The following is a 20266-nucleotide window of genomic DNA, read 5'->3' as shown; positions in this document are numbered from 1 at the left end:
TCGCTTGCGAGCACCAGCCCCCAGGCGTGGGACACAGCGTCTGCAGAAAGCCTGAGCAAGCGCCCCTCTCGAACGGCCAGCAGGGCCTCGCGTGCGCCCACTCTCCGTGTCTGTAGGACCCGCCTCCTTCCGCTTTTACGAGCTGTCTCAGGCTGGAATCGCCAGTCCCAGAGGCGGGTGGCCCATCTTGACTCGGAGATTGGGTAGTCCTGTTCTTTATAAGTAAACATAAATAGCAATAAAAGGATACAGGTCTAAGGGGCATACGACTTGGTGGTTATGACTTCAAAAAAACCTGCATTTTTAAATCTCCATCTTTAGAAAAATGAACTCGCTGGTTAGTGGGACCAGTGAGCCCGAGTCTGGAGCTAAATGTGGGTCCCAGACTGGCATAGCCAGGTCCCTGACAGCTGGGCTGCAGGGTCACCCCGGGGGGCGCAGGGACTCCGGCCTTCAGGCGTCTAGCTCCCACCTGAAGAGGCGGGCGTGCTCATGGTGACGCTCCACAGTGCCACTGAGATGCTCTGGGGGGCCTTCTCGCCTGCCCCCAGGGCCTGCATGGCCAGCATTTCGTGGTCCCCGAGCAGCTGGCCGGCTGGGGTCCAGACCCTCAGGACTTTTCAGAGGTCATGTCCTGGACACTGAACCATTTTCAGTATCTTAAATGCCAGATAGACATGAGTCTCCTGTTCATGAGCGTATACATACTGATTAAATACCAGTCTCTCTGCCTTTTTTAACAAAATTTTATCAACTTAAAAGACACCGGTTCAGTCTCAGGGGCCATAAGCTCTGGTACAACCTGTGTGCCTGTGTTCAGCAGAATTTAGGAACGTGGATCAGCGTAGGGAAGGGAGTTTGTTTGGCGAGCCGAGCCCCTGAGCTCCTGGGACCTGGGTGAGGGTGGGGCGGCGGAGCAGCCGTTGGGTGGCAAGGGTCCTGGCCTCACTGCCCTCAGCCCCAAAGGTCCAGGTGGCAGGAGCACGGATTCCCCATCTGTCGCTGGAGGGAGCCACCCAATATCTGGATTCCTCCTTGGACGCATGGCTTGGCAGCAAGGCCTGTGGGGTGGGCAGCTGTGGGGAGGGGGCTACCCAGGACAGTCCCCTGGGAAAGGTCGGTAATCACCCAGATTCCAGGGTACACCAGATGGCTGGATATGAAAAGCAGTTTTTATCTTTTTCAGGTTTGAACTGCTGGAAATTCTGAGCTTTGACTCAGTAAGAAGGCGAATGAGTGTAATTGTGAAGTCGGCTGCAGGTAGGCAGGCCTTTCCTTGATCTCCATGTTACACGTGGTTGCTTTATCCTGACACGCACACTCCATAGGCACTTTACAGGTCGAACACTTGAACCGCCTGCAGGCCACACCACCCCTGGCCGCGGCCCTCAGTGCCCCCAAGCCCCGTAGGCTCCCCATGGACACATCCTACAGAGTCTGTCCCCACTGGGTGGCCTCACCCACCACTGGGCGACCACAGCAGCCTGCTGCCCGGGGTCCCACCGTTGTCTCTGCCTCTCAGTCCTCCTGAGACGCCCATGCTCAGGTGCCTGCTGGCTCCCGGGGTGCTCCTGTGTCAGGAGGCCTCTCCTCTGTCTCACATCTGCTTCCTGCCCTGCCCCTGCCAGCTTTCCTTTCAGGCCTCCCCCAACCGCACGTGCTCTGTGGGGATTTTCCACCTAGAGCCTCTCAGCCTGGAGGGGGCTTCCCCCCTGGAGGACCCCTACCTGGTGGGGGCTTCCCCCCTGGAGGCCCTCAGGTTCATTTGCGCTTTCCCAAGGACAGCTTAACAGCCACGTTGTAGGAAGCTTGTCCTGGTTGCCTCAGTCGATGTGCTGTTTGTCTTCAGACATGGCTAGGTTGTCTGTATGTCAGGTGCAGAACCTGTACTATTCCCAGCGGTTTATGCACCGCGGCTGCAGCGCCATGTGCTAAGGGCTGAGTTCAGTTCAGCTAATGCAAATTCAAGATGGCATCTTACAAGGGATGTGGGATCTTTTTGTTCTTTAAAACTAGGTAATTATCAGGCTGTGTTTATCTGCTTGCAAAGTTGCCTGGTGAGTGACCAAAGGCGGCCACTACCCTGGAAGCGAGCACACGGAGTGTAAAATAGTGACCTGGAGGCATGTCGGAGAGCTTTTCGTCCGCATGTCCTGACCCTCCTGTTGAGAAGTGCGCTTCCACGGGACGTGAGCGGGCAGCTCTTCCACCCGGCCACCCTCCCTCCCCACTGGCAGGCCGGCAGCACCTTGCTTCCCCTTCTCAGGCCTTGTGAGACCTGACTGCTGCAGACACACACCTCAGCGGCACCTGGGAGTCCTTCTCCGCGGAGTCAGGTTGCTTTGGACGGAGAGCCCAGGGAAGGCGTGTGGCTGCCTGGCAGCGTGCTAGCCACATGTGAGCTGGCTCTTAACCACGCAGCTCCCTCGCCCCTGACCCTCGTGACAGACATCAGACGTGGCACACAGAGTGGTCTCCACCCCTGAGGCTTGCCCTGCATGCCCAGGACATGAAATGACAACAGTGTCAGTGTTCCCATGACACAGGAGAACAGAGGTTTCACCACTGGGATCAGCAGGGTGGAGGATCTTCACCCCACACACACCCCCACACCCTCCAGGCTGAGCACGAGTCCACAAGCTCATGCTTGTGGGCCAAGCCAGGAAGCTTCCTGAGAGGCCAGCCCCTTGAAGGATCCAGAAGAGGCGGCCAGGCTGGTCTTGTCTTCTCCCCATACAGACATGGAGTCGGGGAGTGAACCATGCTCAGGAGACAGCTCACAGGCCTGCAGCAGCAGCAAGCCTTGGAGGACATGTCCACTGCCGCACATGGTCCTCTGTCCCCCGCACAGCCGTGGTCACAGGGCTTGACACACTGTGGCAGCTTTGTAAACAGTGTTATCTGCTGTCAAAAAAGGTGTCACAAAAGCTGTCAAAGGAGTTGGGTCGGGTCAGGAGTGGCTGTCCAAGGTGTCCACGCCATTAGAACATCCCTCCCCTGGACGGGGTGACGCACATTTCCAAGGGCTACCGGACCAGCCATTGCATCCATCCATTGTAAGAGAAGCTTGAATATTTAGACATGTTGTTCTATAAGTAGTTACATCCCCGGAGGCAACTGCTTCCCCAGTTTTAGCGCCTGGACGGCAGTGGCCGTTGGACTAGTGCTGCAGCCACTTAGCAACCAGCCACGCTTCTGTCTGAGGGGCCTCTGTTGAGCAGTGGCTGCAGCATGTCCCACCATAGGCAACAGTCATGCCACCATGTGGGCATCTCTCTGGGTCAGCAACTTTCTGCTGGTTGATGGAGCTGTAAAAGCAGGGTTGTAGGTGATGCTCTCATGACGTTAAAGGCTCTCCATGACCGACTCTTAAGGCTGAACATGTCCCATGTCAGTGTGGCTGAACAAGAAGTGATAAGTTGAAACTTGGAAATTCACGGCATTCACAAACCATTACCATGAGGCATCTTGGTTTCACTAGAAAAAAAATGTATCATTGTTACAATTCCTGTTCTGAACTGTACCTGGTGACACATGTGGGCATTGACTAGACACCATGTCCGTTAGTTGGGATGGATTCTGACATCCGGCTGGTGTTTGCATGGCTCGCGACCAAGAGCCCGGGTCACCAACGTGCCGCTGTGCTCGGCATGCTTCCCGCCCCAGTGGGCGGCAGACTGCTGCTCAGCCCGGCCCTTCCTCTCCAACCTCCTCCGCCACAGCCCAGCGCCAAGCCCGGACTCCACGTCACTCGGTGCCATCCTCTCTGGCCACAGGCGGCCCGTGCAGGCTTCGTGAGCATAAATCATGCTGCATTCTCGATGTTGCCAGTGTGTGCCCCACATGAGTTAGTCCTTTCTGGCATCCAGGAGATAGGCCAAGGCAGGCCCTGGGTGCTATGACCCTTGTCTGGGGTCCCCTGTGGGAGGGACTGTGCCCCAGGAGTGGACCCCGCCAGGTGACACCGTGGGACAGCCAGCCCACCCCTGGACGTGCCTCCCGCGGACTCCTGCAGGCCCTTGCTTCCTGGGGATCTGCCGGGCCGGGGAGCTTAGTGTCTGTGCTTTGTGTCTAAAGACAGATCAAGGCCTGGGCACAGGACGTTGCCCGGGGCCCAGTCTGCTGAGCCGGCCCTTTTGTCATATACTTAACGGGAGGAGAAGCATGTACAGCACAAGTGGCTGTGAAGCCACCGGGCACGACTGGCAGTCTGGGGAGTCGCACAGGAGCCCCTGAGCTCGCCTGCCAGCTTTTCAGCATGTTACACACCCTCATGAGCCATATGTTTTCATTTCCTGACTTCCCTGAGATTTGGGGTTGTAGGAATAAAATTAGGCTTTGGGGTGATCGTGGACTGTTCTTCCCCAGTATGCATGTTAACTGGTCATTGAAGTCATCTTACAGTAGTCTCAGAAAACGTGATTTGAAAAATACTTCATTCTTCCACATATTGTAATTAAACATCTTTTTTTCTAATTTTATAGGGGAAATTTACCTGTTTTGCAAAGGAGCGGATTCTTCCATATTTCCCCAAGTCATAGAAGGCAAGGTTGATCAGATCCGATCCAGAGTGGAGCGCAACGCCGTGGTGAGCGGGCGCAGGCAGGGCGGGCACCACACGGCACGCCCAGAAGGGAACCCTGGCCATGGCCACCTTCGGCTCCCAGCCCCACCTGGAGTCCGCAGGGCCAGCTCGTGCAGGGCGGGGAGCTCCCTGCGACTTCGGCGGGGCACCCCTGCCCCAGGCACTCCCAGCACCTCCCCCCAGCCAACTTGGCACCTGGTCGTTTTGAGGCGCCAGGCCGTTGGTCAATGCTGAGGGTCCGAATGACAAGCCCATTTGTGGTGACTGTTGTGTTGGAGAAAGGGCTTCAGGGTCCCTTCAGAGGCAGCCAGACCGCTGTTCATCGTGGCCTCCTGCCGGGTTTCTTCCTGCGTCTCGGCTTGGAGTGCATAACTTCCTCTGCTCCCAGACTTCATGATGGGCTTGTCCCCCGATTCTTCCGGGGAGTCGGGGGGGTCTTCCCTGAGGGCTGTGGGAAACGTGAGCTCACGTGTCGGGAAGGCTCTCTAAGCCCCTCAGAACCAGTGTCACCCCAGCATTCGGACGGTGACATGGCAGGGCTGCGGTGCTTCTCCTTAGGCCTGGAGTCGGGCCTGAAGGAACAAAGAGGGAAGCCCCTTAAATCCCAAGTCAGACCTTTGTGGCAGTGGGAACTTACTGGCAGAACAGTGTCCCCGTGTGGCCCGTGGGCTCCCAGAGGCCCGCCCGCTGCACCTCGTGGGCCAGCACGTCCTGCGGTGGCAGCTGGGCCATGTTGGTCCTTAGATGCTGACTCGCCTTCTGAGGCCCCGGTGGGCTGGCGAGCCACCGAGCAGCTTCCCCCCTGAGCGCTACAGCAGACGGGCTGGCACCCCCCCACGCACAGCATGCTCCTTGACTGGCACGTGAGAGTTACCGTGAGGTGCCGCGAGTGCCCTGAAAAAGCTGAGTTCCTCATTTGTCAGAGTAAATGGATAAAGCCTTAGGTTTAGGGGCCCATGGTTTGTATTATTAATCCCATGCTTATTCGTTTGAGAACTGTGTGATCTGTGGTGATGACATGTGTTTAATGTGAGTGCAACTCAGCCGTAGATGCCCTGTCCCTTGGATGGTTGGTCGTTTTATATTCCTTGGTTAGTCGTTCTAGTCCCTGAATCCCCATTGAACACTGCCTTGTGGTCCCTCAGGAGGGACTTCGGACCCTGTGTGTCGCCTACAAAAGGCTGGTTTGCGAGGAGTATGAAGCCATCTGTAAACTGCTGCAGGCTGCCAAGGTGGCGCTTCAGGATCGAGAAAAGAAATTAGCAGAAGCCTACGAGCAGATAGAGAAGGACCTTATTCTGCTTGGCGCGACCGCGGTCGAGGACCGGTGAGTGAAGGCCACACCTGTCCCCAGCAGCCACGACGTGATGTGGCAGAGCTCCAGGGGGCTGCTCTGGGGGACGTCCCTGCGCCCAGCATGGACGTGGTCACGCGGCAGGACCAGCAGCTGTCCAGCGTGCTGTGCAGTAATGTCCCGGGAGGCCAAGATGGGGTGGCGCTTCACTCCCCATGCATACGTGGCCTGAAACTCACTCCCCCGCCCCCGGACACCGGGAACTGTCAGCATTGCCATGTCACATTGCGTGTAGTCAGGACACCGGACTGTTCAAAACTGTTCTTTAGAATGGAATGAATGTGTAATTCTGTTCACAAATCTGTCACTAGTTCTTCCCAAGTATAGGTGTGACATTTAGATCTTAACAAACTTAGTGTTTCTGTACTTACTCATTGAAGAAATTCTAAATAACAAAGTAGAATATTGAAAAAAGCCAGTAATATGAACAACTGGTAAAATACCAACTACAGATTTTAGGTCACTCGGAAGAGAGCTGCCCGTCACATCCCGCGGCAGGACGGAGGATGGTCCTCTGCCCGCCGCTGACCTGAGAGCGCAGGGAGGGAAGTGGGTCGCACTTTATTTTGAAACAAATGATAAAAAAGACCCCAAGTTAAAGGGATGAAACAGACTTCAGGAAATGTACTGAGGATTCTTTTCCCATAAAGTTTGAAAGTCTTTGTGGTTTGTTGATCCAAAATTTAAATCCTTATCTCCAAGCCTACGTGTCCCCGGCATCTTGAACAGGCATTTACCGAGTCCTCAACCCCAGGCACCGTGTTTGGTTTGTTCCTGTTTTTCTTTAAGCCCCGTTCCCAACTCAGCCCCCAGGAACCCAGGTGTAAACACACGGAGCACAGCCTGTGCACAGGGCGGCTTAGAATGTGAAGCCGCAGCTACAGGGTGGTTACTGGGGCCCTGTGCCGGGCAGGAGCGGGTGGTCCAGTGGGATGTGTGTGCCCAGGTGGAGGGGGGGGCGTGACGTCCTCAAGGGCCATGGGAGTGCAGCCACTCATCAGGACTTGGACCTCAAAACGTCTAGAGGAGCCCCCGTGGGCATGTGGGGCCAGTGGCTTTGAGTGGTGCTTTTTGATCAAAAAGTCCCTCTGACTCTAGAACCAGCATGCTCACAGACGGCACTGGGCCTGTTTCCTTTAAAAGAAAAATAACAATGGGATTAGAGGTGTGCTTTTCTCTCTAGAATACTGTGATGACACATGGTCTCGAGTCTCCACCTAGGAAGCCTATCCCAGAATCTAACCAGTCATCCCAGTGAGAGCCCAAATCGGTTCCTTCCACTCAGACCTTGGCAGAAGCAGGGAGCCTTCCTTCGGGAGAAGCCGGACGGAAGCCAAGACTAAAATCTGGTGCGCATGCCAGGCCCCCAGATGAGGCAGCCGTGGTTTTCATGCCAAAGTCCCAAGGACAGGAGCTGGTCCACACATGGGAGGAGGTGCTAACAGCGCCCCGCCTGGGCTTGGTAAAGGGTGCTCCACGCTCCGCCTTGCCCGCTGGAAGGCCACTGTGCATGGCACCCGGACAGCGACTCACCACCAGCATTCTCAGTAGTCGCGCTGTTCAGAGGACCCCAGCTTCCACACAATTCATGGCAGCATCAGGACAGTTTATGCCAAAAGAATAGATAATGAATATGCTGAACACCTTTTTTCCAGACCCTGTTTTTCCCTGCTTTAGCCCTTTTTGTCTGTGGCTATGACAGCTATTATAATTGCCTGAAGTCCTCCCCAAGTAGCTAGTCTGAGACAGAAAACTGCGTGCTGGGCAGACGTCAGCTACACCAAACAGCCCCATTTTGTGTATTTTCCTCGTTATCACCCATGTCTACCCATTGGTACTAGGTTTTGTTCTGGACTGTAAAAGCTCTGGGTACCGTATGGCACGATCGCCAGCCGGGGCCGCCGCTGCTTAGTGCGGAGGGGCCAGTGTGTTTCACGGGCCCCAGGCCCTGCCAGTGCTCTGACTGTGCATGTTTGTGCTGGCCTGTCTCTGTTTCCTTAGGCTCCAGGAGAAAGCCGCGGACACTGTTGAGGCCCTGCAGAAGGCCGGGATCAAAGTCTGGGTCCTCACAGGGGACAAGATGGAGACGGCAGCCGCCACCTGCTATGCCTGCAAGCTTTTCCGCAGAAGCACCCAGCTGCTCGAGCTGACCACCAAGAGGATCGAGGAGCAGAGCTTACACGACGTCCTGTTTGAGCTGAGCAAGACCGTCCTGCACCACAGCGGGAGCCTGGCCAGGGACAACTTCTCAGGGTAGGTGCCCCCCACCACCTCAGGGTCTCGCGCTCCCTCAGCTGCCTCAGCCGGCGCCCCCTCCCCGGGAGTGAGGGCTGTGCTCTGCAGCCGTGACGGCGTCAGCGGGTGCCCTGCAAACTCCGGGGCATGCCCAAAGCTGCTCCTGTTTAGCAGCCATGATGTGTCTGCATAAGAGGTGTGAGTGTGTCACGTTCAAGCTTCTGGCTGAACGATAGAGAAAGACTTCCTTGATTAATGTACAAACTGTTGTGAATTTGGTAATTCTCATCTGCTTCTAAGACACTCAGAGGCTGAATTTTGGATTCCTCACGGCATCTGCCAGGGCAGAGGGAAATAATAAAAATACGTGGTCATTAGTCTGTCAAGGCAACACAGTGGATGACCAAGAGTTGATTTTTCCAAGAATATTCAGCAGTTTATTTGCATCTTATCAGTGCTGCTGACCTCACTGGAGTTCGGTGTAGGATCTAAGCCCAGACTTCATTTGAACCATTTTAGATTTTCATTAATGTAAGGGCAGCAAGAGCTGTTCTCTAATCATAAGCACATTTTAAATTACTTGTAAGTAGCCCAAAGATATTTCCCATCACCTGATCCACAGAATTCCTTTTGGGTGTTAGTGATGGTCCTTATAATTTTGAAACCCAGCAAAGAAAAATATTACCATGTTCTTTGCACCTCAGGCCATGCAGGCAGAATACCTGGCCCACGAAGGGACGCGCACTGACCCCTTCAGGCCGCAAGGTGACTGTTGCCGAGAAGGACTGGCGCCTGCACACAGACCCACAGTTGGAACCCTGTTTGCTTTGCCTGAGTGAAATGAAAATGTTTAATTGAAACATGGCTTTAAAACGTCGTCAAAGACATTGTATCCAGTGCGCTGCTTACCTAGACAAATACTAACTTCTCAATCCTGGGTTCGGGGCATCTGTAGATACCCCAAAACAAGCACATCAGCTTCTGAAAGGGTAGCTGAGTGATCCCTCCCGTCTGTGTCCTCGGACAGGCTCTCAGCAGAGATGCAGGACTATGGCTTGATCATCGATGGAGCGGCTCTGTCCTTGATAATGAAGCCCCGCGAAGATGGGAGCTCCGGCAACTACCGGGAGCTCTTCCTGGAGGTGTGCAGGAACTGCAGCGCCGTGCTCTGCTGCCGGATGGCCCCGCTGCAGAAGGCCCAGGTCCGCGCCCAGCCCGCAGGGTCCGCTAGTGCCAGGCAGCGTTTTGGTCCCCAAACCACCAGTTAGTTCTTGCAGCCTCTCATTACTGAAATCCAGCAAGGCACCAGCTTTGTTTAAACAGCAGCAAAAGTGATAGTTTAAGGCCAGGCAGGACCTCACTGTGCGTGTCACGATTGGTCAGAGCTGACTCCGTCAAATGGGTGACCCTTTCCGCGCAATGGCCGAGAGATGTCCCTGTGCGACTTCTGTAAAATGAGACTGTATCTTAGAGGTGTCCTTGGTCATGGGGAAGGGTGGCAGCTCCGTCCCCGAGTGCCAGCTGTGTCACAGACCCGGACGGGAGCCAGCTGCCCGTCACGGTAGCGCCCTGAGGTGAGTGCGGCCCCTTTCACAGAGGAAGCGTAAGAACAGAAAGTGGGGTGACGTGCCCAGGAGGGTACTCATCTGGAACCTGGCCCCCAGCCACCAGAGTCCAAGCTCGGCCTTGTGCAAGCGCACAGGAGCTGTGCCTTTGCCCATTTTTAAAGCAGTACGGGAACCGCTGTGAACAGGGTGTCTTTCCTACAACAGTTCTAGCTTCGAGAAACCACTTTTCAGACGCATAAGATGATTTCTCATGAATTGTTCATCAGAGAGACCCATAGTTCCTCACTGGCCTTGGGGTTTAGTACAAGCCTGGAAACCGTGTGCAAAGGGGTTGTCCCTGTGCCCTTGCGTGGGTACTGCACTCATCTGCCACATGACAGTGTCACTAGGAATGTCCCACCAGGACCTGGCCGGCGTAGTTCTCGGAGAAGCAGCTCCGACTCAGAACCCGTGTACATTCCGAGATAAAGACGCCTCCCTCCCACCCTCCCTCCTACTTGTTTGCTTTTTTAAGTTCTTACCTAACTCGAGAATTTTTATACAAATCAGAAGAGACCTATCTTGAGATGAAAACAGTCCACACATTCTTTTCCTCATCTTTTCAGTCTTCATATCTTGAACCATTATGCTTAGGCGCATAAATGCAAAAAGATCTCAAAGAAATGGATTCAACATTTGGAAATTAATTGTGTCCAGTTACATTTTTGTTTGTTTCTTTCTTTTATTTTTATTTTTATTATTTTTTATTTAGGTATCATTAATGTACAATTGTCCAGTCAGATTTTGATTTGATTTGACTTGGCACATGTGACAAATCTGAAAGTTAGTATTAAGAACAGCTTATTTCAAAAATTAGATGCTTAGTGTCAAATAGCTTGAAGTAACAGTGTTTTGTAACAGAATAAAGTGTCCGATAGTTTCCCCGTATGTTTGCACGTCTCCCCCGTGTGCTCACACACATGCGTGTAGCAGTAACTGGAAGCCACTTCATATGATTCATATCTGTCTTCAGAGTTTGCATACCAGCCCTTTTCAGTTGAATTTATTATAATTATACCTTAGCTGCTCTAGCCTTATTTTGTTTTATTTTAAATATGAAAAAAATTTTATCTGTCAAGGATCAAAAAAACTCACTCTGAGTAATTTCTTCATTTTCCTTGACTGACCACGTCTGTGTTATTTCCACCCCGTTAGTGAATAGCCTGAGCAAAAAGAAAACAGAAGGTAAATCCTGCATGTGTCTCTTTTCCAGATTGTTAAATTAATCAAGCTTTCAAAAGAGCGCCCCATCACGCTGGCGATCGGTGACGGTGCGAACGACGTCAGCATGATCTTGGAGGCCCACGTGGGCATCGGTGAGCCGCGTGGTCGGGGTCACGTGCACATCCGGAGAGGCGAGACCCGGCGTTTGGGCGGCGCTGCGCGCCTGCGCGTTGGCGCCTGGGACCCTCCCGGCTGTGGCCCGGCTGCGCCTCCCTCCGCCTCCCCCCACTTGCGCGTGCGCGGCGTTGAGAAGGGGTTCGCTCCCTCGCAGGTGTCATCGGGAAGGAAGGGCGTCAGGCTGCAAGGAACAGTGACTACGCGATCCCGAAGTTTAAGCATTTGAAGAAGATGCTGCTTGTTCACGGGCATTTTTACTACATTAGGATATCTGAGCTCGTGCAGTATTTCTTTTATAAGGTAGGGAGCATGTCCCCGCCCTGCGCCCCGATTGCACGGCGACGGAGGCCCTGAGGACCCGCACCTCGGTGTGCAGCGTCTGCTGCGAGGGGACCCTGGGGCTGGGACAGTAGCTTGGGAAGGCATCGCGGGCCAGCCTGAGAGGAAGCCCCAGAGCCACCCCATGCCCAGGACCTAACACGGAGCAGGAGATGGCAGCTGGGCAGCTGAGGGGGGCCTTGTCCGGGACTCCTTGACGCCGCCCCTGAGTCGCCCCACGGCTGAGGCCCTCCCATCCGTGCCAACCCCTGCACGGCCTCGTTTCTCTTTAACGACTTCACGTTCGGTCGTGTGCTCAGAGCAAGCAGAACGTGCTCACGTGGAATCACCGTGCCGCCAACACACGGGCAGGGTCCATGCCCGCAGCCTGCCCTGTGAGCACGCAGGACGGTCACTTCCCCGGCTCAGGGGACATCGCGTGGACAGCCGGGAGCTGGACGCCCCCTCTGGGTGCCCCTGAACTAACAGGGCTGTGGCTTGTCTTTCAGAACGTCTGCTTCATTTTCCCTCAGTTTTTATACCAGTTCTTCTGTGGCTTTTCACAACAGGTAAGTCCTGACACCAGAAGGCAGAAGCCGCCAAGCCGTGTCCACGTTCTGCATGCGGTGGCTGCACTGCGGGGCGGGCATGTGGGGTGCAGGCCAGGCCCTGCACGGGGAGCCCTTGTGCACCCCGCCCCCGGGCAGCTGTGTCGGGCTCAGACAGTAGCCAGAAGGCTTGGCCCTACATCTAAGATCCTCTCCGGAGCCTCAGGGTTGGCCCCACCCCAGTGGGGAGAAGAGAGAAGGCCCCTCGGGGGACCAGGACTGGGGCAAGTGGAAGCTTGAAGGTGGTGATGAGAAGTGCGACCTTGATGGGACTTTTACGCTATCGCGAGTCTGCAGTGGCTGAAGGGGCGGGTCCCTGTCGGTCCCTCTGTCGGCCACCATGTAACCCTGACCCGTTGCCGTCATGAGGCTCTGCAGTGTGTGCTGGTCCCCCTCCATCTGTAGGAAGACGGCCCTGTATGCCTTTTAGAATACCCGTGCTTGTAGGTCTCTGCAAGTTAGAGATGTGTGTGTCCAAGCAAAACATGAAAACGTTTATGCGGACGCGGTGCTGTCCCCTGCAGACCTTGTACGACACCGCCTACCTGACGCTGTACAACATCAGCTTCACGTCCCTGCCGATCCTCCTGTACAGCCTCACGGAGCAGCATGTCAGCATAGACACGCTCAGGAGGGACCCTTCCCTCTACAGGTATGAGCCCCCAAAACCGGCTCCGGCGCGGAAGCCTGCGAGCTGCCTGACGGCCGCGAACCTTCAGTATCGTCCCCACCAGAGAGGGGGCTCAGTGAACGGACTCCGGGCTTCGGCCAGGGCCTGTGTTGTGCTTGTCAGTTCGTGCTGAGCCTCGCTTGTCTGGCTGCAAAAGGGCCCGGGACGGGTGTCACACCGAAGGGGGTTTATGGCGAGGTTGTCCTGAAGACCCAAGTGTATTCTATTCAGTGAGGAGAAAAAGAAGAGTCAGCAGGTCTGGTCTTGGTGCTGTTCTGCTGAAATCTTCCAGTAATAAGGAAGAGATAAGGAAGTGATAAGGAAGAGATGTCTCCCACTGTTTTAGAGCCAGCTCGGGACTGCTGGCACACTCGGTGTGTCACTGTGTTTGGGGACTTATTAAATTAAGCTTCTCATTTCAGAAAATTTTAGATCTGCGTGTAGCTGTAAGGGTAGAGAGAGGTTCTGTGAGCCTTTATCTGGCCACCTCCGCCGCTCCATGTGGGCGGCACCACCGCCAGGCACGGCCTGCAGCCCTCACTCGGGGTTCGCAGCTTTGCTGGCCCGTGTGTGCACATGCCAGTTCTGCGCGGTCTTTGCATGTGTGGTCCCAGTGCACACACAGGCCGAGGCTGCCTGCCGGCCTTCCTAGGCTGCCTGCCGGCCTTCCTCCGCATTTTAGCCACTCTGGGGGGTCCTGACGTGCGGGACCCAGACAGTCACCCCAGGTGACACCGCAGGCGCAGAGCCTGTCCGTGCGTCTGACGGCAGAGGAACAGGTGTAGGAAGACTGAGGAGCACGCAGGTGTGCAAGCCCGTCGGAGGGCACCCTGCTGATGGGTGCAGGCTCGCAGCTGTGACAGGTCCCGTCGGGGTGCGCGGCGAGCCTGCGCCTTGTCGTCGCTGTGGTTGGTCGGGCATGCGCCCCTCCTGAGCTGCGGCCTCTGATGGCTCGTCGCTGTCCAGTTCACCCCTCGTCTGTGGGGCCGCCCCCCGTCTTGCTCCCGTCCTGTGGGCCGCCACAGGGCTATTCCTGCCAAGAGGGCTCTGCTGTGCTTACTGCCCAAGGCTTTTCGGGGACCCGGTGCGGTACCGGGAAAGTGACAGCCTTGGAGTGGGCAGCCAGGGGGCGTCAGTGTGTGACGCTGGGGGACACCCTGGGAGGGATAAAGTCCGAGGCCCTCTGGGGTCCGCCCAGGAGGCCCCGTGGGATCGGAGCACCCTGGCCCAAACCCCAGGGAGTGAGCTCTGCGTGGGTGGGGGTGACCCCGAGTGGGGCACCCGTCCAGTCCAGGGCCTCGGACTGGGTTTCTCCATGACCCGCTTTCGCCACGTGGCTGAGCTGTTGTCAGGGAGCCGCTCGGGCCGCGAGTCCGGCGCCTCCGGGTGGGGTCTTGCTGCAAAGCTTGGGGGAGGCGGGGGTGGTCAGCCACATGCGCAGATGCTTTTGATGGAGTTCAGTCGCTGCGTTCTCACCTCTTCCCTCACAGAGACATCGCCAAGAACGCTCTGCTCCGCTGGCGAGTGTTCCTTTACTGGACGTCCTTAGGCGTGTTCGATGCCCTGGTGTTTTTCTTCGGGACTTACCTTATGTTTGAGAACACGACGGTGACCAGCAAGGGGCAGGTCAGTGCGGGATGGGGTCCTGTCGGCCACGTGGGAGCAAACCCCGAACCCCGTGGGACCGCAGGGCCGCGTGTTTCTGGGGGCACGGCCAGGGCTCCTGGTGCTGTGGCCACCGCCCGCCGAGTCACTGTGAAGGACGCTGCACGTGAGGACGTGCTGGCCCCACAGTGGCCTCAGGCGCACGACTTAAATCCACCGTTAGCTTTACCCAGCGGTTCAGTCAGATTGTGGCTTGCTGATATGGGAATTAATTTTATATTTAATGCAGTTTAGTATTTTTTCACATGTACTTAAGCTTCTGTTTCCCGTGCAGTGAGCCGGTTTGTAGTTCTAACAGATGCTCAGCTCTGGTTGTGTGTGTGATTTTGGGGGTTTATTTGTTTCTTGCTTTTTCCTTTTCACCAATCGCTACCCTCCCACCCAGATCGTGACTGCCAGCACACACACGGTAAGACGAGTGTGGATTTGTCCTTCTTGTTTTTGGAGTGCTTATAAATAAAATATTTCTTGAAAATATTTTCACACGTGGCTTGTATGTGGTCTGTCAGTGGACATCTGTCACTGGTGCTGCCCCTCCTCTAGAACTAGCCGCGTGGTAGAGACGTGTGTGCGCACTGTGTCCGTGGTGTTCTCTCTGAATTCCTGTGTCAGGATCGATATGTTCGAACATCCCGTAACCTTGAATAAGAGGCCACATGCTGGGCCGTGGGAGGCCCCGTGGGGACGCTGCCTTGCGGGTGGCAGACTGGGGCGTCGTGAGGACAGAGTGTGCCTCGGGATTGCTCCCCGCACCTCGCTGGCCTTGTAGATAAGCACGGCGACTGGCGTGGACGAGGGCTACTTGTGAACAGCGTTGTGCCGCTCCCTGTCGAACAGAATGCCCTTCTGCTCCCCTTCTTACTTCCCACCTTGTTCTCCCTTCACGGCGTCAGATTGAAACATAGTTTTGCTTCAGCCCCATGCTGTGTGTCTGCCCACAGATTAATTCTCTTTCTCATTAAAAGGTGCTGTTAATCTATCATAATGACCAGTCAGCTCATGCTAAACTGAGAATTTATTTTAGGTTCTTTAAAACTTTACAACTTTCTAGAATTTATTCTTAGTGTTAGTTTATTTTAACTGAATAATTCCTGGACGCCACCAGGCCGTAAATGCAGTTAAAGAGAACAGTCTTATCATTCATGTGCACCTTTTACACGGCTTCCTCGTGGGTCAGGCTTCCCATGAGCACCTTGCATGTGTCGCGAGGAGGCCGGACCCCAGGGTCGCGGTGCCGTGGTGGAACCGCGGCGAGCGTCCCTCACCCGGCATGTGGGCGGGCTGTACCCTCCCTCGTCCTCTCTCACTGCCATAGCTCTTTCAGTCGGATGTTTTCATGGTGTTAAAGTCAAGGAGACTGAAACTCAGATGGATCATATGACCTGTACAAGGTCAGCTGGTCAGAACCGAGACACGGGGTGCTGTTTGCAGCACCTGTTCACTCTGTGCTGCTCTTGATCGCTGTGACCTCAGTATCACACAGTGAAGTGACGGGCTCCACTCAAGAACTCCCCTTTGAAGTGGGCTTACACGGGGAAAGGGGCGCCCAGACGGCGGGAGTGCTGGCGGACTGCATGGCGGGCACGGGGTGCAGGCCCCTGGGGCCTCCCGGTGCTGCTCAGCCAGCACCTCCTCCTGCCCGGGCCCGGAGCCGTGGTGCGTGTCCAGCCAGACCTGGTCCAGCCTCGGGCTGCTGCGGGTCCATGGGGTGCAGGGATTGCTGCCCCTCATCCCGCCCACTCGTGTCCTCAAGGGCACCTTGAGCTCCTGCAGAACCTGAGTGCTGACTCAAGGATGACGTTCCGTGGCTCTGCGGTGTCCCCTGTCGCTACCACCTGCACACCTTTGCTCAGCCATTGTGAAACAAAACCACTAGTTAGAATTTGAGCAAGACAGAATGCAGGCTGCCTGCGCTGCTCCAGCTGAGAAAGGCCCGGGGCACCTCGCCACTCGTGGGCCGAGGGCCTTGACAGGTGTCGCTCTGCTGGGCTTGCTGGCCTGGGGACAGAGGTCCAACACACTGAGCGCACATCCTGTGACATGAAAGGCTTCTGGTCCTGTGACACAGTTAGGCCCTTATGAGGAGAGATCGGCTGCGGCTCACTGACAGTCAGCGGGAGAACCCAGACTCGGCTGTGGGGGGACCGTCCGTGAGAGCCGCGGCTCTGGGGAACCCCGTGTGAGGAGCGGGGGTACACCGTGCACCGCTTCATCCTGTGTACTAGGCAGGCAGGCACCCCACAAGGCTGGGACGACCGCAGGCCACGCCAGGCAAGTGCGCGACCAGGCCGAGTGCCTGGTGTTCTGACTCTGGGCCCGGCGCTGGGCCTGGGCGCTGCCGGACGGGCTGCTCCACCCTAGATCGTTGCTTCTCCAGTTCACGTTTGTCGAGGAGGGAAGTGTTCTAGGGTCGCTTACGAAACTGAAAGTGGGAGTGTAGCTGCTTCTGTAGTAATTGGAGCAAACCTGCAAAACTCCTGTGGATCAAGGGGCAGCCCCGGGACGACAGTGGCAGCGTCGGCTCGTGGGCAGCAGGGCTGTTTGCTGATTGTGATGCGTGTCACGTGCAGGCAGTTCCCCCTTCCGAGTGAGAATGTATGTTCCGGGGTAGCAGGTCAGACACCCCATTCTGTTGATCCTTAGGAGGGAAGGACCAGGTTTTCAGGACCCAAGTCATTCCACAGGAACTGTATAGGTGATGGATGGTGTTGAGGGAACAGCAGAATCATCAGTGACTTTTTAAAAAGAGAAAGCCATTTATGGAGCATTTTCTGCACAATTATTTCTCCTTTTTGATGCCATAAACAATAATGATTTTATTATTGTGGAACAGCAGTCTGTTCCTAGATGAACACTTGAGAGTTTGGAGCATGTTACAGTAGAAGCACAGGTGAAGTTTGGGAATCAGAATGAACGGTGCCCGGACCCAACAGGTGTGGTGGGATCTGGGCAGCACCGGCGTGCGGAGCGTTGGTTTATGACCGCGAGGACACTTACATTTGTGATGAAATACTTTCACACAGAAAAATCACCCTGATCTGGGTTCGAGGACTTTTTTGAGCAGAAATATTTTCTACAGATACTCATCCTCAGAGGAGGGCAAGTAGGAGGGGCAGGGATCGGACCTGGGCCCACTGGGGGGGCCCTGGCGGACATTCTGCTGGAGTGCCCGAGCTGGTGCCCCTCCCAGGAGGCCCAGCGCCCATTAGAAACCAGACGCAGGCCTCGCTGGGGCCGGAGGACTGATGGCCTGCGGGGAAAGGCCGCCCCTGGGCTTTTCCGAATCTCCTGAAAGGGCCACCCAAACCCTTTCAGAAAGTGGACCGGAGGCCTCCTGAGCCATCCCACCTCCCATTCCAAAAACCCACAGAAGTGATGGCGAACAATTTCAGTAGTAAATTGACTATTAGTAATTTCACCCAGGGTTCCCACTTGAAGCAAATAGGGAAGGGTACAGGGCTGTTTACATGGTTCACATGACCACACGCCCCGTGAGCCAGAGCAGCCCACCAGAGGGCCAGGTGACGGCAGAGCAGCCCGCGCTGCCCTGGCTTCACAGCCAGACCCCCAGTTCTGCCTCGGGACCGAGTGCTTGGTTGCTGTGCACCTGTGGAAGTGACAGCTGTGGCCGTGCGCTTCACTGCACGAGGCATTGGGAGCCCCACTTTGTATTCCCAGGTCTGCTGTAACCCACCAAATCTGGGGAGCCTGGCAGCACCTGGGAGAAGCAGGGATGAGGGCCTTGGAGCTGGTTGGAAGTTGGTCCCTGGTTCGTGGTGCTGTGGGTCATACCCTACCACTCTGCTGTGCCTGCTGCCTTCCCACATTTTGCTGTTATCTAACATTACTTTTTTAAGATTCCCACGTTGCCTACCAAGCAGGGGTGGCAAACACAGGGCCTGGATGTGAGGCAGTGGGGCGTGGGCAGTGTAGGGCCCTGCTGCCAGGACCACAGATGCACCCACACAGGGTTCTCTCACCTTCCTGCAGGCTCAGCGTTTAGTTTGGTTAAAACTGATTTCCAATGAGAGAAAAACAGCCACATTGTTCTCCAGCGGCCCCTGGCCAAGCACTTTCACTGGTGTGGACATGCTGTAGCTGGTCTCAGAGTCACAAAGATTCCCTGCCCTATAGTTTCCTAAGCATCAAAGGGTGCTCTGGTGAGCGCATGCCAGGTTGCCCAGCCCAGACACTGCGGCTGTTTGGGGCCAAAGGGTCCCTGCATGGAGCCTGGCCCCTGCCTGCCCAGTGCACACAGCACCCCTCCCACCAGTCATGAGAACCAAAATCGTGTCCACATACTGCGGGTGTCCTCCAGGGCACAGATCGCCTCCGGGTGAGGGTCCTGGGCCGTGTGGTTCTGCAGGCAGAAGCCAAGTTGGGGTGGTGATGAAGTGAGAGAAAAGGGTGTGGACAGCGTCCATAGGGCCCACGTGTGCACTGCCCCCACCCTAAGCAGGGTTTTCTCCTGGACTCCCACAGGAAGGCTCCCGCACCACTAGGCATGTCTGAAGACATACAGCCCACATGCTCCCCTAATTTGAGTTACGTGCACGTCTGTGGTTCAAAACGGACCATAGCAGAGGGCCATTCACCTTCCAGCGTTTTAATTCTTTGTGAAATGAAGCTTTGCTTTCTCATAAAGAAGAACTAGGAACATTCAGAGTCACAGCTCACAGCACGTGGCAAGCCAGAAATAGGCCAGTTCTCGGTGGTCTTAGAAATCCTGAAGAACATGGCTCCTGTGGAATCCCATGGCTGGGATTTCCCCTCCAAGGGAGCAGTAGGTATTTCTCTGCCCGTGTCTGTGTGTCCTGAGATGCGCTCTTCTCATGGTGTGACTCGTGTGTGCTTCCGCCTTGTGGCCGCCCCCCTGCACCCTGCGGCTCCTCCGGGGACCGCGGGTGTGTTGTTGCTCCGGCCGTCAGGCTGGCTGTGGCCTTCGTGCATTTGTGCGTCTGTCGGCGTCTCCCTTCCCTGTGATTCTCCTGGGGAAAGCCCCATCGCGTCACCCACACATGGCATGGCCCTTCTCTAATTGCTCAGTGGCACAGCGTCCCCACAGCAGTTTTTCTTCCGGAGCAGGCAGGGGTTTGAGTTCAAAGGAGGAGAGCCACAAGCTCTCCTGGGCTTCGTCTTGGACTAAGCAGGCTGGGGAGCCACACTGTGTGGCCCTGCGGAGCACGAGACGGAAGAGGCGGTGCGTCAGTCCTGTCGCCCCAGCCTGGCCGTCTGCTTTGCTCTCGGTTCTCACTCTTGGAACTGATGCTTCTTGGGGGCTCTAGGGGCTGGGCCGGGCGGTCCCAGGTGCACACGAGGAGGGCTCTGAGCCCATCACTGCCCTCGAGGTGGCACCCCACGGTGTAAGAGTCCCAAATCGGGGGGTTCTGAAGTGTCAGCATGCGAGAGCAATGAGACGGAATCTCTAATGGTTTTGGGAGTAAAGAAGGGAAAACACATCTTAACGTGACGACGTGGACTGTTTTGCCCCCAGATATTCGGGAACTGGACCTTCGGCACGCTGGTGTTCACGGTGATGGTGTTCACGGTCACGCTGAAGGTAACCCCTCCCCTGGGTGTGCCTCCTCTTCCCGCCAGCGCCCCTGCCACGGCGGGCCCCCCTGCCCGTGAGCGCCGAGGCCGGGAGCCTCCACTGCTCGCGGCCCCGACGAGCCCCAGGCCTCCCTCGGGTCATCTGCTCGCCACCTAAATGGGCCCCCTGCAGACTGCACACCCGTGACCCCACACACAGGCTTCCAGGGTCACACAAGGCTGGTCAGGGAAGGAACCTTTTCTTTATAAAGGGATGCAGATTGAAATCAGAGAAGGCTTCCCAAAAGGTCTCATTTTAACTGAAACCTGGGAGAAGGTCAGCCATAATAG

At 55.9% G+C, this 20266-nt stretch overlaps 1 protein-coding gene across 7 annotated transcripts in view; it reads left to right on the top strand.

The window, feature by feature from the left end:
• Positions 1 to 20266, top strand: part of ATP11A (ATPase phospholipid transporting 11A) — a 106615-nt gene that overhangs the window by 75122 nt on the left and 11227 nt on the right. For 3 of the 7 annotated variants that reach the window (XM_037024789.2, XM_037024792.2, XM_037024791.2), the window contains exons 16-27: positions 1187 to 1260; positions 4485 to 4588; positions 5731 to 5912; positions 7941 to 8192; positions 9202 to 9376; positions 10995 to 11097; positions 11277 to 11422; positions 11950 to 12009; positions 12573 to 12700; positions 14209 to 14344; positions 14769 to 14792; positions 19878 to 19943. In XM_037024789.2, coding sequence (XP_036880684.2) covers positions 1187 to 1260; positions 4485 to 4588; positions 5731 to 5912; positions 7941 to 8192; positions 9202 to 9376; positions 10995 to 11097; positions 11277 to 11422; positions 11950 to 12009; positions 12573 to 12700; positions 14209 to 14344; positions 14769 to 14792; positions 19878 to 19943 — 1450 coding nt within the window. Of the gene's footprint in view, positions 1 to 1186; positions 1261 to 4484; positions 4589 to 5730; positions 5913 to 7940; positions 8193 to 9201; positions 9377 to 10994; positions 11098 to 11276; positions 11423 to 11949; positions 12701 to 14208; positions 14345 to 14768; positions 14793 to 19877; positions 19944 to 20266 lie in introns of those variants that run through there. The other 4 variants (XM_037024790.2, XM_073212342.1, XM_073212343.1 and 1 more) reach the window with 2 other exon arrangements.

Source organism: Manis javanica, chromosome 9 (assembly GCF_040802235.1).
Source record: "Manis javanica isolate MJ-LG chromosome 9, MJ_LKY, whole genome shotgun sequence".
NCBI lineage: Eukaryota > Metazoa > Chordata > Mammalia > Pholidota > Manidae > Manis > Manis javanica.
The sequence above is the reverse complement of the archived record's forward strand: the minus strand, read 5'-3'. Positions and strand labels throughout refer to the sequence as shown.